This window comes from Athene cunicularia (genome assembly GCF_003259725.1).
Source record: "Athene cunicularia isolate RWA chromosome 5 unlocalized genomic scaffold, athCun1 chr5_part1, whole genome shotgun sequence".
NCBI classification, from domain to species: Eukaryota; Metazoa; Chordata; class Aves; order Strigiformes; family Strigidae; genus Athene; species Athene cunicularia.
Genome location: NW_020799101.1, coordinates 34385873 through 34405752, shown reverse-complemented (window position 1 = coordinate 34405752; position 19880 = coordinate 34385873). Strand labels below are relative to the sequence as shown.

General features: G+C 33.9%; 1 protein-coding gene across 2 annotated transcripts in view; it reads left to right on the top strand.

Moving 5' to 3' along the window:
* Window positions 1-19880, top strand: part of FMN1 (formin 1) — a 139693-nt gene that overhangs the window by 39945 nt on the left and 79868 nt on the right. For both annotated transcript variants that reach the window (XM_026849131.1, XM_026849130.1), the window contains 2 exons: window positions 5697-6490; window positions 11105-11255. In XM_026849131.1, coding sequence (XP_026704932.1) covers window positions 5697-6490; window positions 11105-11255 — 945 coding nt within the window. The remainder of the gene's footprint in view (window positions 1-5696; window positions 6491-11104; window positions 11256-19880) is intronic.

Genomic DNA, 19880 nt, shown 5'->3' with positions numbered 1-19880 from the left:
TTTTTTTTTTTTTTTTTTTTTTTTTTTTTTTTCCATGGCTTGGCATAAGTAACTAATTAGATGTAACAATCACTGTATAAAGTCAGAGAAGGGAATAAACTCAAGCTCACTTTCTCTCTACTATGTTGTTTTTCCAGGCTAATTAGAGTAAAAACTAGTAAAAGTGTTTCTCAGTTAAAGAAGAGGTCTGTCTGTGATAAACATACAACAGCTTTGTTCATTAAAGACGTGCCAGTTTTACACAGTTGCTTTTCAGAGTAGAATTGCACTGTAAACACTAGTGAAAAAATATTATGCATTAACAGCGAAGCATTAACTTGCTAGTTTCAAAGCAGAAGTTCTGCGTATCACTTGCTCTAAACAGTGGTTTAGAGAACTTTTTAAAAATGTCTTACCGTTACACTTCTTAAGATATTTTTAAACGTTTATGGTGCAAATAAGTCTTGACTAATAATAAGCCAGCAACTAGTTTTTGAATGTAGATTCCTGTAGTGCTTATGGTTTCCTCATATTCATACATACAAATTGTTCTAAAACTGTTTATGTCAAAGCAATACAATGTCATGGATAGAAAGTCTCTGTCCATATAAAATCATATTATATAAAGCAGTAACACAACAGATGTATGATACTTGAGCCGATTGCATTTAATTGACTATATAGACTATATTTGCAGTATTAAATAAGACTAATCTTACTGTCACCTGTCAAAGCAAAGAGAAAAGCTGTCCCATTGGTTTTGAGTTTTGTCTGTGTCAATCCATGTTATCATGTCAAAAACAGTTAAGACCACTTGCAGGTTACATTCTGAATGAGAGGATTTAGTCTCTTTCTGTTGAGATTAATTACATCTTTATCATCTGAGACTGTAATGGTTAACGGAAGTATGGTATACTGATTCAATTTTGGGGCTTCTTCATCGATTAAAACATATGCTTCATATGGTCCTTAGTCTCACAGGATCAAGGCTGAGCTGTTGGCATTCTTTCAGAAAATATATTTTGCCTTTTTTCTCTGTGTTGTGTCAAGTCACTTAGCAGGTGCAAAACATGAGTCACTGGAGTCAAACAGCAGAGGGCAGGGTGTAAGGGGAAAAGACAGGAAGACATCAGAAAGCTGCTCCAAAAACTACTTGTTTCCCAGGTTACAGTGTATCAATATTTTAGATATTTGCATAATCATCTTAGTATCATGGCAATATCGTGTATTTTAGTAAGAGGGGTGTTTGCATATTTTTAGGGGTGGCTTTTATTTTACCCATTAATGGTCATGTATTTTTAGGAAGAGAGTTGTGGTGGTTCGACCTTTTGTGTATGTGTGTACAGGAGAGGGAGGAATATGTAACAAAAACTAGATAATGTTGTTGACTAACTAGCAAGAGTCATTGACACAGTGAGAAGCTAGAGATCTTCTACATGCCAATGCCTGAGGCCTTAATTTAGCATACTCTCTGAAGGAATGGATTAATGCTGCAAGAAAGTGAAATGGTCAGGGGAGTAGAAAAATGTGTTCCTTGCACTACTTTGTTGGGTGTTAAATCTACATACACAGTCCCAATTTTTTATGCCAATGTTGTTGAGAAGCAACCAGGCTTCTAAACAAGTTAACAGAGTGGCAAATGCATTTTTCAAAAGAAAAAAATTGTTAACCTGTATATAGATATGCTGATGAACATCTCCTAGACTACTCTTCATAATGTCTTGCTTTCGTTTTATACAGTAAAACAGACATTTTACTCTGACAGGTTTCCAAATCCTTTACCCTTTTTCAGGAACAAATCATGTTCATTCATGCTGGATAGGGTAGCTTTCTAAGCTTTAATTTTTAGCCTTCTTTCTCTATCTTATGTCCCTCCAACCTCCTTCCCACACCCTCCCTCTCTCACACATCTTGTTTCCTGCTGAATTTTTTTTCCTGTTTCATTGTGCTTAAAATAACTGTGACCAAGCTATTATATTCTGATGATAGGCTTTTGGTCATTGTTCATCTTAAGAGCAGTTCCCAAAGACTCTAGGAGTCTGGTGCATGATGTGCCATGAAAACAGACTTGGTATATTGCCACCATGATAGTAATAATTACTGACATGATTGAGTTAACAAGATACTGAATTATTTGAACTGTATCTATCCAACTGAGTAATTTGAACTGCATCCATTCAAATCCCTGAAGATTTCAATTTCACTAAGAATTGATTCTTCCCAGCAGCCACAGATATTGTTATGTAGCCATCATAAACATTTTAAAGAAGTGTTGACAGACACCTGGAAATAAAACTGTAAGCTTTGGTAGACATATGTATACTGTAGTAAAAAAAACTTTGGTTCTCATTTAGATTAAAACGTATTTTAACGAAAGGTTGTGCACAAGTGATTCTAACACTAATTTCTGTTCAGTAAAATGTCTGTATTTCTGTTAATATTTCAGCTGGTGACAGCATGTAGTATAAAAGTGATTTTGATTGATTTATTTCCCACTTGAAATTGTGAGATGGAAATCATTCTATTATGTTCCATTTAGAATATGTTAGATTTGTTTATAATAATGCAAATTATAGAAAGACTCCATTGTTGCTATCCTTTGCTTTATGAATTGTAAGAAAGAAAAGATTTGCCTGGGTATGTTCTGTATTACCGATTGCTATAGCAAAATTTAATTTATTTTCTTTATAATAAAAATACTAACTATAAATTTGATGTATAATGCATCAGAAGAAGGATTCTAAACTAATACAAATCCCACCAGTTCTAAAGAGCAACCTATTTGTAAAGTCAAGAAATCATTTTGCCTAATAAATGGTTGTATTGACAAAAAGGTTGCATGAAAATTTTAGTTTAAACTTAGTTTAATTAATTTAGTCAATTTTAGTTAATTTGTAGTGTGAGTTCTCCATAGGCTTCTTTGAGATTTGTATATTGAAGTCCAGTGATTGTCAGTAAGTATTCTGCAGCCTAATTCTGAGATTATGTTCTAGTAGACAGTACCATGTGAAAAGTTTTAAGTCACAGACAAGTGAAAATTGTAAATTTTTAAAAAAGTTTTTTTAGTTATTGACTTACTTTCAGGAGTCAAAGGTGACTAAGCGTAGTACACACTGGTTTTCTTTATTATTTAATACTACATATTGGTAAAGTATCTAACTAATCCTTAGTGGTACAATAGAGAAAATGTAATAGATTTTATACATACCTGTCATAGTACATGACAGAAAAAGAATGTTTAAATTCTACTTGTGTGGAATAACTAGATGCTGTTTGATCTCCATTTGATTAATTATAATATTTTAGAACATTTCATCTCTTTTGAAGAAATGTTTGCCAGGAAGCAGACATTTGTTAAGAATGTGTATGTTTTATTTATGTATATTTATAAAAGCAGTATATATTAGTATACGTATTCTTGAAAATGTTGTTGAAAATATACTATCATGGTTACATAAACTAAAAAGATTTCAGCATTACTTGCTCTTATTTTTGTGAACAAGATTTGTTTTGAGATACAAGGCAAATAAAATAAAAATTTGTTTTATTGCTTATTGCTCTTTTATACTGCAGTCAGTTGGATAAGACCGATCTTTTCCTTTGATGATATGTTCAACACAGATTCCCAACATCACATTTTTGTTAAGATTGCTTTTCATTTTTGTGCTTAGTAATTTTAGCTTTAATTCTTATGTTAATTTCATTATATTTATTAACAGAAAATAATTTTGAAAATGTGGAAGAATAAAAAGAAAGACAAAGCATGAAACTATCACCTCAAATATAATTTTGAGTTTAAACCACTGATTATATATATTATAAAATAAAGACTGAAGATCTGTAATTGAAAAGGTATATAATAGTAACACAGTTGCTTTCATGCCTAGTTGAATGTAATAAGTAGTTTTGTTAAATACTGTACTTGTTTTACAGTGTTATTTTTAAGGTGACTTCAGATTTACTGCTGGGAAAATCTTTAACGTTCAAAGTAAATTGTTCTATAGGGGAGTTTTTGATGTCCAATTGGAGCAAAATACTATGATAAACAAAATAGCTGAATTCCCTAAGGCAAACTTATTTCATTACCTCATTTATGGATCAGTATGCTGAGTTTAAAAGGAAAGGTGATTGCTCTGGAGCAATTCAAATGATAGAAAATCTTGTGACGAACTGAACTAATAATTAAGTTGAGCGACAACAAACTTTGATAGAGCAACAGTAGGAAAAGAAAAAAAGCCAATCAAAAAATGTTCCTTTTGTTGTACATACTAGTCCTAGTTCTTCTATAAAACTAATAGAAATTGTGTTGTTTCCAGTACAAATCTCTGTTTCATTATCTTTGCAAGACTTCAAACTTGATTTCCCACGTTTATACTTGCCAGTTAAGAAAAGGAGCATTTTGTATGCAATATTTTCATACTGTTTGGACGTTATTTTAGCAAATTGATTAGAACACAACCTGATCATATTGCTGTAAGAAAAATATATATTTTTTGCATAACTATTCAAGCTTCATATAAGCATAAAATTACAGTATATTCCACTACTGTATTTACCATGCTAAGCTACACATGCATGACTTGATTGTATATTAATTAATGCTGTAAACTACTAGCTCTAACCTAATACTCAAGTTGTAACGATAAATAGGGAGTGCTATGTTGCCACTTCTGACCAGCACAATGTGGGAATTTTTTAAGTGTAAATTGCTGTGCCTGCAGGAATTTGGGAAAATCACAGCTCATTCGCTGTGTCTGTTGAAACATTGGCTTCCCTTTGTGCAGAGATCCTGAAAACCATGGAAAATGCTCTTTCAGGAGTCATTGTCTTGCAGAGAAGTAACATAACACCAGTCAGCTGCCTGAGAGTATCATGGCATAACAGTTTGTAGGGATTTAATCATCTGGAATAGTAGTATTGGATTGGATTATTTAAAGGAGGTATTTATGTGTCAGATGTTTTGTATTTTTCTGATATATGGTAAGAAAAGTGTATTTTTTCTTCCCTACTTGCATATATCCTTGAAAGATTGTTATTTCCTTCTACCTCAGTGAAATCCTCTTGGTTCTAAGATTTATTTTCCTGATTTACAGATTAAAATATATCTGGTAGAAATGAAGTTTTAATCTAATAGTAAAGATAAATTTGAAAAAGAATTTATGTGGGCCTCTGAATTTAATTGATGAGCACACTTTATATAGACTGATAAAGCCTTTTAATTTGTTTATTTAATGTTTTATCTGGGAGGATTTTCAACTTCTGTTGTGTTTATTCTATTTTTATCTTCCTAACATGTTAGCTATGTGTATGGCATATCTATGAAATGAAAGTCAATAAAATCATGTCATTAAGTGTAATACCATTCGAAAGAGGTACTGTTTTTCCATAATGAACCCTTAATTATTGCATTTAGCAATTAAAACCAGTAAGTCTGCTTAAAGATAAGGTTATAGTTATAATTTGCTAAATTGCTATTCTGGATATTTACTCATAAAATACATTTTGTTGAAATACACGCTGCTTACTTTTCTTTAAAGATTAGAAATTGTCCAATTATGTAATAGCTTGAAATAAAACCATTTAGACTGGGAAAGTGAAGTATTTCTGTCTTTGCTTAAAATAAGAACATAGTCTAAATGTGAAGATTTTGAATTACTACAAAATAAACAAAAAATATTTTCACTAAGGGTTTTTTTTGTTTTTGTTTTTTTCTGCAGTCTCAGTTTGAACTCAGGGTATTCCATATTCGTGGAGAACATGCTGTATCAACTGCTCAGCTTGAGGAAACCATTGCACGCCTGAAGAATGAACTCGATAATAAATTAAACAGAATAAATGAAAAAGCAAAGGATATTGGTGTTTCTACTGAAGATGATAACCCACCAAAGACATACCGAAATGTATGTATACAGACTGACAGAGAAACTTTCATAAAGCCTAGTGAAGAAGAAAATAGAGTTGTGAAAAATAACCAAATAGTACCCAAAAAGCTTAATATTTCTTCTCTGTCACATAGTATTTCTGCCCAAAGTGACAATAAGGATAATTACAATGTACACTCTCCAGAAAGTGTCTTATCTTGTCAACCAAAACAAATGCTGCCTCCTCCTCCTCCACCACCACCACCACCACCACCTCCACCACCTCCTCCTCCCCTTCCTGATTCTTCACTACCAAGTTTAGTTCCTTTACCACCACCTTTGCCAATGGGACCGACTTCACTGACATCTCAGTTTGGATCTGGTCCACCACTGCCATCTCCACTTTCTGAAAACTGCAGGAATATTCAAGCGCCACCACCACCGCCGCCACCACCGCTTCCAGGGTTGGGACCGCCTGTTCCTCCTCCACTGCCTGGATCTGGGTTACCCCCACCCCCTCCACCTCCTGGGCCTGGGTTCTTTTTTAATAGCACTTTATCTTCAAACCAAGGTCCTCGAAAACCTGCCATTGAACCTAGCCGTCCCATGAAGCCTTTGTATTGGACACGGATACAATTACAAGGTAGCAGGTAAAATATATTTGTTTGGACTTAGAGTTTCTATTTATAGGCCATGATACAAGGGTATGTATACTATTTGAGACTTAATAACAAAATGTCTAGGAATGTATAATAAAATCAGTGTAGAGACGTGGAATTTACATGTTTTATGAAAAAAATTAAATCGGTTCTAGAAGTCTAAAAATAGATAATAAGAAATTATTTTTAAATATTAAATATAAATTAAAATTATATGCATTATAAATTGAAATTATGTACATTCGAGCAGAAAGAAATTTTGTCATTTTTTTCCCCAGAAAACCAAGTACTCCATGGATAACGGTAGTGACAGGGTGTTTCCTAGATTTAACACTAAAGAGAAGAAAGGTAGCCAAGAAATTAGAAAGATTTCTTTTTAATCCTAATTAAAAATAGAATTGAAATGTTAAAGTTTGGTCAGGTGAGAACTTGAGTTTCATTTCTGCTTTCCAGGAATACCAGTGATACCATCTTCAGAGCACTGTGTTGTGTCATCCTCTATTATTCCAGTTCTAGAAACAGTTAAACTGGAACCTAACTTCAGTGTATAATTCTGTCAGAGCAGGAAGAGTAAAGCATATGCATAAATATATGCAGCTCAGGAACCTCTAGCATGAATCCTTCCATTATGGAGGGATCTCAGTAGTGATAGAGACCTCTATAATTTAAAAAAATAAATATGAAAAGTAAAAAAATTACCAGTCTTGTTGTGATTTACAGAATCACAGAATCGTCTAGGTTGGAAAAGACCTTGAAGATCATCCAGTCCAACCATTAACCTAACACTGACAGTTCCCAACTCCACCATATCCCTAAGCACTGTGTCAACCCGACTCTTAAACCCCTCCAGGGATGGGGACTCCACCACCTCCCTGGGCAGCTCATTCCAACACACAACAACTCGTTCTGTAAAGAAATACTTCCTAATATCCAGTCTAAACCTTCCCTAGTGCAACTTGAGGCCATTCCCTCTTGTCCTATCACTTGTTACTTGGTTCAAGAGACTCATCCCCAGCTCTCTGCACCCTCCTTTCAGGGAGCTGTAGAGGGCGATGAGGTCTCCCCTCAGCCTCCTCTTCTTCAGACTAAACCCCTCCAGTTCCCTCAGCCGCTCCCTGTACGACCTGTGCTCCAGACCCTGCACCAGCTCCATTGCCCTTCTCTGGACATGCTCAAGTCATTCAATGTCCTTTTTGTAGTGAGGGGCCCAAAACTGAACACAGGAATCGAGGTGCTTTAGTGCTGGGATCGAGGTACTGGTATAAAACGCTAGATACACTGGAGGGAAGGGATATCCAAAGGGATATTGACAGGCTTGAGGAGTGGGCCCATGCAAGCCTCATGAACTTCAAGAAGTCCAAGTGCAAAGTCCTGCACCTGAGTTGAGGCAATCTCCAATATCAATAGGGCCTTGGGGATGAATGGATTGAGAGCAGCCTCGCAGAGAAGAACTTGGGAGTGCTGGTGGATGAAAAATTGGACATGAGCTGGCAGTGTGGCCTCGAAGCCCACAAGGCCAACTGCATCCTGGGCTGCATCAAAAGAAGTGTAACCAGCAGGTCGAGGGAGGTGATTCTCCCCCTCTACTCCACTCTCCTGAGACCCCACCTCGAGTACTTCCCCCAGTACAAGAAAGGCATGGACCTGTTAGAGGGGATTGAGAGGAAGCTGTGGAAATTATCAGAGGGCTGGAGCACCTCTGGTGTGAAGAAAGACTGAGAGAGTTGGGGTTCTTCAGCCTGGAGAAGAAAAGGTTTGAGGGGGCCCTTATTGTGGCCTTTTGAAATATAAAGGGGGCTTGTCAGAAACATGGAGAAAGATCTTTTACTGAGGCCTGTAGTGATAAAACAAGTGGCAATGGTCTTAAACTGGAAAGAATTAGATTTAGATTGCATATAAGGAAAAAATTTTTTGCAGCAAGGTTGGTGGACACTGGAACAGGCTGTCCAGAGGAGCTATGGATGCCTCATCACTGGAAGCCTTCAGGTTCAGTTTGAATGGGATTTTGAGCAACCTGATCTAGTGAAAGATGTCTGCCTGTGGCGGGGGGGCATGACTAGGTGATCTTTGAATGTTCCTTCTGACCCAAACCATTCTGTGATTCTATGAAAGCAGTCTAATAGAATATACTGTTGTAGCAAATCTGAAGTTACTAGGAAACATATTGTTTCATTGATTTGTTTTTAAGGGGATGATTTGGTGAAGAGACATAAACAAATTTTTGGACAGTCGTTTTGAAATGATCCCACAACTGTTCACACTATCCCATTTATTCAGCTGGCAGGAGAAAAGAAGTATTCCCATTTACAGTTTGTGGGCCATCATACTTACTTAGTGTCACAGTGGTACATGGGTTCAGTGCTGCTCAGCGGCCTCCTTTGGATTTTGACTCATTCTAACTTTGCTTCAGGTGTTTATTGATGTAACATAGAACTCCATTAAGAGGGTTGGCTCAAAACAAATTATTGGGGGATGCTTAAGCAACACAGATTATTTCTAGTTTAACAAGGAGTTACTAGTATCATGACATAAAATTCAGGTCTTATATTATGCAAGTAATGAAATTACATGATTATTGAGGTCTTAAAAATCAAATCATTATTATCTGTATTCAAAATTATTTTAGCATAAGTCTAGTTACAAAGATGCTCTTTATTTTAAACATTTTAATAAATTACATTATATATGATTTATATAATAGTATTATATATGCTATACTATATATACACACTGCATTACATACTTTATTATATACTCTGTTATATATAATGAATTATATTACAGATTACTATAGATTACTTAAAATATTTCACTATAAAATATTTAAATATTACAAAATATTTAAGATGATTAATTTCTATTTTTTAGGATTATATTTAAACACTGTTAAATATCTGCATTTAAAATTTTTTAAATATGAGTTTTAATTTAGTGTACAGCTTTTTGAATTATTTTACTTTAAAGATAAAAAATCATTCTGGTATATTAAAGCATTCAAGGTGTTAATATTTTATATAAAATGTTTGACAGGAACAAACAGTTAATGAAGTGGCAGTTGTATTCTTTCAATGATTCAGAATTAAAGGCATTGAATTGTTTTGGAGCAGGAAGTTTGAGCATTTTGGTTTTACTTAACCAAAATTTCTAGTGAAAAATTGTTTCATAGTGGATAAATAGTTGGTCTATAAATACACCTTATTTTAATTCTTCCTACTGATTCACTGAGATCAAAACGTTCTGAAATATTGCTGGTTCATCAAACTCTCGCTGAATGCAAGGTAAGGTGTAAGTCAGCTTTCTGGTCAGCTGCTGGTAACCAGATGTAATGGTCCAGCATTTTAATGATCTGCACTAGAACTGGAAACTCCTTCAAGGGTTTGCTGCTCAAATCGGCAGTTATCCAGGACTTCAAAGTTCTTGTTACAGAGACAGAAAGAATCCTTCGTTCTTCATGTGACTGACACAATAGCTAGATTCAGGGAGACTGAAGCTATGGAGCTGTAAACATGTCCTGTGACACAGAATATGCCGGATCAGCCGATGTGAATGGAAAAACTAGAGTTCCTTAAACATTTGTGATAGTAAATGTACAGTTAAGTAGAAAAAAATCCTAAATTTGAAGAAAAATTAGTTCATGTTGATTCCCCTTAAGTTGGTAGGTATTGCATTTTCTTACATATTACATCTAATAAAAGTATGTTTAGTGACATCAGCCATTTGTATTTTATAGGGGTTTTCATCACTTTTTATTGCAAATAATTTCACTGCCTTTTAGTGACATCTGCTGGAAGAATTGAGCCCACCTTCTACTGATAAACAGACAAGAAGAGTACTTGGAATTTTTTTCCCACATTATTTTCCTGAAGCATTGAAACTTTGAAACAAAGTTCATTCAGAATTGAAGTGCTGTGTTTGGAGCTCTACATAGTATTTTCCCCAAATTGAGATAAAATTAGAGGATTGTGTAAAAAGTTCCAGAGTGTTCCAAAACTAAATCTGGTCTTGGAAGGCAAAAAAGGAAGGAAAGACAATCCACATTTAAAATTCACAGTTGGTTGAATGGAAGACAATACTGATTATTCTCCCAAAATATAGGCCACATAATTACTCTAGTTTCTCAGAACTGCAACGAGGATAAATATGAACATATAACTTCTGCAGCTAACATGAAGTAAATCAAGTCCTATACAAATGACCTCAGATGCTCTTAAAATATACCTTAATGAAGTTTATTCGCTATTCGTTGATACTCTTTATTTTTAAGATCTAAATAGATTATTGCAAATTTCTCAAAAAAGCTGTTGTTGAAATACTCCTAATCCTAGTTGAAGTGGCACTTCACTGATGTATTTGCACAAGCTGCAGTTGTTGCTCAAAATTTGGTTGTACAAAAAACTGTACAATATAAATAATTCATTTTGACAGTCTAGTAGTGATGGATTCTAGCTAGCTAAACTTTTTGGTACAGCCTTCTGCAAAACATTTTGACTCGTAAGAAAGAGCAAGGTATAGGGAAGGAGTGCTGTTTGTATAGTAGCAGTGCATGTCTATTATGGTTTTTCATAAATTTTATTGGAAATTTTATTATTACCTTTCCCTTTATAGGAAAACTGCTATGCCAACATTATGGGAATCACTAGAAGAACCTGATATACTTGATACTACTGAGTTTGAGTATTTATTCTCCAAAGACACCACTCAGGAAAAAAGAAAACCATTATCAGAGACTTATGAAAAAAAAAACAAGGCCAAAAAGGTATTAATTGTTTCTTTGTATTTGCTTTTTTTGTGTCACTGTTTAGTTTTAAATTTTAAGAAAACCTCCTTCTTATTTATTGTTGAATGAACAGATGAGTTTTTAAATCTTACTTTAAAGTAAAATAGGTGGATTGCTGAGTCAACTTATGCTTGAGAATGCAGGGTTACTATTTGACTTGGAAGATTCCTTGCCTTTGAAAATGGAAGTTTCACATCCCAGTGAGATAGAAAAAAATATTGTACAGGAGAAATGAATGAAAAGTCCTCTCTCAAACGGCCACTGTTTCAGGCCATGTCTGCTCTTGAACTGATTTATAATTAAAGGCTGTCATTAAGTTACTCTGGCAAACCTCGCTTCCAATTGAGATTAATTTTCTTGGAAAAATAAAACAAGATAGGACTGTTAGACCATTGGAATAAAGAATATCAAAAAACTTTTTTTCTGGTGTAACTAAAGAGCTGTGTCTGAAGGGGAGAGGACGGTCATGTCTTTAATGACCAGAAGTTTATCAAGTAGCTATGTCATTACCATAGTGCAGATATTGTCTGCCAGACATGACCCATTAGAAAGAACTTGTACTTGCAATTACTATGTGCAGATAGGACAAGGAAATGGTATTAGTAATATTTTATGCAGGAAAAATTCCAGGCTGAATAATAATTGATACTGTTTTCCTAAAACAATGTGGTTATATATTAAACCTATTTAAATGCATACTATATTGTAAATCTGTTTGGAGTTTACCTGCTTGGAACCACAAGAGGGCACTTTGTATGTAAGCTATGCTATCTGTCTTTTTCAATTTTATAATACATATAATGTGAAATATGCATACAGAGATACACATCAGTGCAACTAGATCTTTCAAAACATCTTGGATCATAAACTTTCTGTGTTGCATCTTAGCACAATAGTTAGAGAAGTGTAAATAAGGCTATAGAATTTATAAAATTCAAACTCGTGATCAACAATTAAAAAATGGAAAATGGGGCCAGGATGGGGGTATGCTGGCATTTGTAAATACACCCTAAAAAAATTAATTGCTACAGTCATTCAGATGTTAGATTGAAGTTGGATATGAACATCTCTATGAAAAATATTTTGACATATTTTACTTGAAAAATGCTTCCAAGTGTATATGGCATGTAGTACTTGGCTGTATCTGTAAATCCCATTAGTTCACATTTCTGATGCCCTCTTTCTAAAGTTCATTTTTACGTTTCATAAATTTACCTCATTCAGAAAGAATTATTTAATAGGAAATACAGGTTTCTAAAGAACTTTGAAGAAGAATGTAACCAATGTAACTTTAATGGAGAAATAAGAAATAATACAAATAATTACCTTTGTATTTCAAAATCTTAGCAATTAAGTGAATATACCTATTTCTTCAGTTGTATGACAGCAAACCAGGTAGAGAATTTGGCCTGTATTCTAGAGGATGAAATTGCATTATTCTTTTTTTCCTTGCTGCTTTGTAAATTAACTTATTTGCTACAGCAGCCCAATTTTTTAATGATCTCTCTTAACTTTTTCCAAAATCAAATTGGATAATAGTTATTTTATACAATATAGGAAATAATGCTATAATAGTAAGTACTATTTCTTAGGAAAAAAAGAATGTATTTTATTCCAAAGGTATCTTCTTTATTTATGTCACTGTTTGAATTATTGTGGGTTTTTATTAAATGTAAACTTCTTAAGACTAGGGACATATTTACTGAAATTAATGAAATGAAAAGAGTTCCTTTAGAATACTGTGTGAAAATACAAATATAAATTCCCTAAGAGATAAGTTATATCTATCACTATGTCTTTAATTTGATAAAACTCATGGGATTATGATCATCGTGTTACAAACTATGGGAACTGTAAGGCTTTCTATGGAAATTTCAGAAACTCATGGTCAATAATATTAAACTTCCTGTCATTTGGTCAATTTAAAAATTAAAAATAAATCAGCTTTTAGAATTCAAATGAAATTTGAATTTAATTGAGTATAGAAGCACTTCCTTATTGTATATCCTGCGTTTCCACCTTTCTTTGTTGACTCATATTAGCAGCTGAATATTTTACTGACAGTTGGTCCTTTTAGATGGTCCGATGTTTTCCTTTGTCTCTCTGAAAGCCTGGGTATGTGCAGGCTGGCTCCAGTGGATCAATCCCGGTGGGCTGCAAGTGATACAGTAGTAGAGAGGCATTTTATTTAGTTACAGAGGTTTTATTAGTAGATAGTAACAGAAAGCTCCCGGAGATTAATGTCAAACTATCAGTCCTGCTGGCTTTGTTTGTGCTTTCTCATGTTTTTTCTCAGCTCTGAACTTTTCTTGCCTTTCTTCTAACAATTGTATCTATCTACTAGGGTTTTAACATAAATAATTCCTTTGCTTCAGTACAGAAATTTGTGCTTATCTGGACTTAGGAATGCTACAAGTGTCAATGCTCTATGGAATTATATAGTCTGGTTAAAGATGCTTTCTACAGACATTAAGAAAGACATTAAAATCTCATGAGGTTCATCATATATTATAACTTTTAGCTGATGCTGTGTTATTGTATATTTCTTTGTAAATTCCTTTCTCATGTTTATAAAAAAGGCTTCCAGAGCAAGATACAGGTACAGCAATAGACTCTGGAGTAGTAGTTTGTGTTTGGGATAGGTAAGCTAGTTTATTTAATGATACATGTTAATGCTGACCTATTCGCTGCATGAAATCTCTTCCCCTCTGCACAAACTTTGTCCTATTCCATACCATTTTATACTAAATTTATTTAGAGAAATGATGGACCAATAGGTGGTGCAGCATTGCTTATTAAAACATGGTTACTTAATACTTTTCTCCCTGAATTAGAATTACATCAGTGCCTCACAATCAAGTTACTTATGCAATTGGAAGTAAGATTCTATCTTTCAAATTAGAGGGGAATTGTTTCTCATTGAGTTGTGTTTTCCTTGTAAAAACAATTAGTGGCCTGTTGACTTCTTTACCATCTATTTACATTTCTCTTGCAGTTCCAAAGAAAATAATATTATTCAGTTTATTCTCAGGATTATTATTTTTGTGAAACCAGTCAGAATAATCTGTATGATTAGACTGTGAAATGCTTCTGTGGAAGGCATCACATTAAACCTATAGAAATTTTGCTCTGTTCTATTCTTACCGATTTGTCTACATAGTAGACACCTTAAGTCAACCCAGATTAAAATGTACACTGTAGGCTGTACTTTTGTTGCTTTCAGCTGATAGACATCTACCATTTTTAGCCAGAAATATCTAAATTCTGTCCTACATAAATGGAATGGATGTTTTCCAATACCATTTGGCAAGTTATGCTCAGAAAGGAAACTTCTGAGTATCTATGTATATTCATATAAATTTATACTCCTATATGTATAACATACAATATAATACATGATTTATAAAATAAATATAGTATATATTTATACTCATACTCCGTGTCAAAATAGGAGAATACAGTGAGGATTCTGTGGGCGTCTATGCTGGGTCTGGTTACCTTGGTATTTTCATTTATGACCTGGATAATGGAATATTAACTCTGCAGCCACTACGTCATCACAAGAGACTTCAAATTTACTGGAGTAGGCTCTTTAGAAAACTTTAATGTATTAAGAGATATGCTCTGAAAGATATGGATAAGCACACAGCTAATAGTTAACCATGAGGTTAATACAGTTGAGGATATTCAGCTACCTAAAAATAAGATGGAGTACAATTGGCTAAGTGACTAGATAATAGTTAAGCAGAAAAATTCATGGGATTATAGCAGCTTACAAGAGGAACATGAATTGTCAAATCGTGGTACTACTAAAAAGGGAAAACAAAGCTCTGATAGATCAGTGGAAGTACTGCTTGCCAGACTCTGCTCGGCCCTGTGTCATTTAAGAACTGCATCTAGATTTAGGTGCTACAGCCCTTCATTAAAGATGTTTACTAACTATAAAGAGTCAAGAAGAGTCAGAATGGTGAAAAGTGTAAAAGTAGTCTCTGAGAAAAGAATTGAGTTATTATTATTGTTTAGTCTAGAAAAGGGAAGGTTGATTGGGACACAGTAAGTGTCATCAAGTGCATGCAGCTGCTGCAAAGAAAAATTATGAAAAGCTTTCTGAGAGTGAGGATACCAAAGGAATGCAGAACAAGTTTGGCTAGGGAAATGGTGTTTCTGTATTGGGAGAGAAAATTTGTTTAGAATGATGCACATACAGTTGATACTGTCTTGAAGGGCAGAAATACTTTGGATGACATTTTGAGTGCCTTTCCAACATCATGATTCTGTTACTCAATTCAAAGTCTACTGTCTGTCCATTGTCCAATGGATGGAAACAGCTGGCTATCTTTTTTTCCAAAGTGGAAGCACTTTCATGATTCCCAAATTCATTGCTTTCATGCCTCCCAGAAAATGGCTTATTAATTGAGTTACACTAGTTTCTAGAGGCTATTGTCCTGACATGAGGATGAAATTATAAGAATTTTAAATGAAGCTATTAAAAAACAAGGTATTCTAACAAGTATGTAGGAAAAAAAAAAAAGGAGGGGAAGTGAAGAACCTTCCAGCAGCAATAAAGACTGATTAGAGAGTGATTTTATTTACTTTTAGGCATATATTAACTTGTTTTGGAAAAATATAATACATTCATTTGATAGTGATACAATATAAAAACAATATAATTTAAATGAAGGTCAGATGTACCTTTCTGGTACACTTAAATATTCTTGAAGTTTGTTATGGTCATGCTTATCTGGCTTTAGAAGCTCTGCAAAGCCTGTGGCTTGCTCATGCTTCTTCGATCATACACTCCTTTGGAAAATTTAGCAGCTTTGGAAAAATCTTTCTTTTTTTCCAGCTCTCATACTCTGTAATATTTTAGGAAACCCTTATTCCTGTGCATTTATCTTATCTGCATATATGCAATCTTTTAAATAAAGTTTTTATACTATTTTATAGATAATGATCATAATAAATATTATAGTTTTTTAGGTATTATGTCTTTAGTGTAGAACTTATTTTTTCTGGATGTGGAGAATTTTCTGTCTAGATGAATATATTAGTAATGTCCCAATATTAGAGCAAAATAGTGTGTCATATATTAAAGAACTAATAAATAGAATCCTTCTCTCATAAGAATGCTTTTGAAGTATAAGACTAAAAGCATTATAATCTTATGTGAGTTAATACAATGCAGTGATTTTGGATGTGGTATCTATGAAATGGAAGAGACTGTTGCTTGCATCCTGACTTTCCCAGAGACTCTAAATGGTTAAATAATTTATAGAAGGGGTGGGGTGTATTTTCTAGGATGGTTCTGAATTGTCGTTGTGAATTTGCAGCAGGCAAAGTTGAAGTTACTGGACAAAATTAAAGACGTTCATTAGCACCTGAATATGAATCAAATAAATTCTAGTTTTGGCTAATTCAGTTAGTTTAACCTAAATATGTAAGTTACTGATAAGATGCAACTTTGCAACGTACATTGAATCTAAAAGTATTTATGCCATGTAACATATTGTATGTACTCTTTAGTTAGGCTTTTTCAAATGTACATAGTTGGTTCCTCTTTCAAAAGTACTTGGAAGTTACAGCTTCTTGGAAATCAAGAAGAAAAAGGGCTAGGTCTACCAGGTTATTTTAGTACATATCTTCAATTTAGGTATTGATCTGTTAGACATTTAGACTTTAAATGCCTTTTGAATATGAATCCCATTTTTAACTCCTTTTTTTTTAAAGTATCAATGTCAGGCTTGTGAAAGTGCAACTGTTAATCTAGGCTGCTTTCATCATAATTTCTATATTTTCCTATGCTTAGATTTCAGTTGTAGCATTCTGGACAGAGTATTTCTGTGTCTGTTTTGTTATTCACTAACAATTATATTAAAGCATTTATCTAGGAATGTATGATTTACGCAAAAAAACCCTCTAGGGTTTTATGTACCAGAAATGTTCAACTGTGAGTAGATTCAGTACAGTATCATTAAAGTCCATAGCTGTTTATGAAAACTGAAAACAATTAGTGTATTAAAACTCTAACCTATTTTTATGAAAAAGAAAAAAAAAACAAACAAAAAAAAACCCACAAAAAAACAAACAAAAAAAAAAACACAAAAAACCCCCACAAAAGCCAAACCCCACCAAAACCTCCCCAAAAGACATTAATTCTTTTTGAAAGAACTCAGCTTTCAATAGATTTAAATATAATTTGAAGGAACTAACATCTTTCCCATACTCTGAAAGTCTTCTATAGATGTTTTCATGTCAGGTGAAGGACTGAATTTTTACATAAAACCAGTTTTGCTTTTAGTCAATCTAAACTGTTAACATTTCTTGCCTGTACACATCCATGCAAATTTTTAAGCTGATAGGCACATGTAATTGTTTCAAGCCATAGGTTCTTCCTTTCCTGTTGAATTTGCAGAACCAAAATCTTCTTGTAGTGCCAAATAGAAGAAAGGCATAATTAGGACATATATTTTGAAATGAAATAAAAACCATGATTCATTACATATTAAGCTATGATACCCTGTAAGCCTGAAAAGAGGTAATTCAGCAAAGAGCATTCCTTTGCTGTGATTTATTCCATGTGCATTCTGTAACTTCATTGCTGGATATATTTTGAAGTTGCATTAGTTTTTCCAATATATCTAAGCACTTGTTAGTAAGTTATTCTTAAAAAGTCCTTATTTTCTATACTTTTTCAAGAAACAGGATAGTTGGATGTTTGTGATGCCACTCTGTCTTCATCTTACCAAAAAAATGAGTAAATGTCAAGTAATTTGTGTCAGGTGTATGCTCCAAATGAAAGTCCATCAATCATTTTTGGCCCTTTAGTGCAATGATTATCATTTCAAAGACGCAGGAGGACATTAAAGATAATGGCTTTTCTGTTGTCTATTATCTCTAACAGACTTCACATAATTATTAACATATGTTCTCATTTAAGAAGAGTGTCAATATTTTGAGTGAATTGCATTTTTTTAACTGAAAGGGATATGTCTGTCAGCAAGTTTTTTGTCCATCTAACTAAATGAGGAATTACAATTAATGAATTTTGTGTTTCCGCAAGGGCAGATATTGCAGAAAATGTTGGAAGCTTTGCAGGATTGAAACACAATGACTGTCTTCAGCTGTCTACATAGGATAATAAACAGTGTTCAAACTCGAGTAGAAGTAGTAAAATGCTAGTGTGTGCTCTTCTGAGGCACTCTCACTTTCTTTTTATTTTTTGTGCTGTACTGAGAAGAATGAATGTGGCATTTCCTTGTTTACCACAAAGCTCTGCAGTCTTGTAGGATATGGAAGGTATCTGTAAAGGGTAAATATCTATTTTGTGGCTTTGTCTTTATAGTTTTGATAGGAATAAAGATATTGAAGTAAGTTTCTTACTAGCTCATTTCTTACCTCCTGTTTTTATCCTGAGAAATTGCCATTTGCTTGTCCTTTAGCAAAAGGCTAAAAATAGTGGGCTTTTTTCATCCAGTGGAATTGTAAGTAGAATTACATGTCTCCTAAAATATTTTAAAAATATTTTTAAAATATAAAGCTATGATTCATCCATGTTAAATAAAAAATAGTTTAACTTGGCTTTCAGTAGGAATAGAAGAGATAATGTCTAGTCTTAAGCTTCTGAAATTTCATTGGTAACCCTTGGGGTGTTTATGTAGAATGGCTTGAGGGGCATACTTACAGGCTTCTTGTGCAGGATATTCTTCCTCTGCACAGGGTTTCAGCAGACTACTTATGGGTTCAGGCTGTTGACTTCACCATAAAAGTTAATGAGTGGGAATGGAGGGAAACACTGTGATATGCAGGACAGCTTTTTAGCTTATGGTTTCTCTCAGTAAATTTAAATATTATGGAAAGAATCCATGCACCAGAAGGAGGAAGGATTTAGCTTTTAATCGCTAAAGTAAACTGAATCTGTTCATATTTCAGCACCCATAAGTGTCCTGGACAGAATGTAGACATTGCAGTTAGACAAAACAGTGAAGTCTGTCCTATAATATTTAATGAAATACATTTCTGGCTGCATTAGAGAAACACCTTTTAATGGGAATGACAGAATAATTTATGAATGTATTCAAGCTTCAGTATGTCTCCACTTTGAAATTAGATGATAAATATTTTAAAGATGTAGAAGGGGCACTTTTGTACAACAAATCAACTAACTTAAGAACGTTAAAAAATAGTCAGGGAACACCACATAGAGGAAATAATGTTATGGATCAGTGAATTAAATGATTGGCACCGTCACAATTTTGTCACTAAGCCAGAGGATGCTGCATCCATTACAATGAAACACTCATAGTTGAGGAGCGGCAAGCAGCTGGCAAGCCCTGCCAGCTGGCATAGCAGCATCAGCTGGCGTCAGATGGATTTTAGCTGCTTACCTGTCACTTCCAGCTACAAGCAAGTCCCAATATGCTGAGAGGTGATCAGTGATTTGTCTTTTAAAAGCATAGACTAAATAGTTCAGTGCAGTCTTTACAGACTTTCATTTTACTTGCCTGGTGGTTTTTATGACCTTGAGAAGTACTGATTTTTTGGTGTCTCCATTTGGAATTCACACACATATTTAATTCCCTGCTAGTGACTTCCCCAGAATAACCA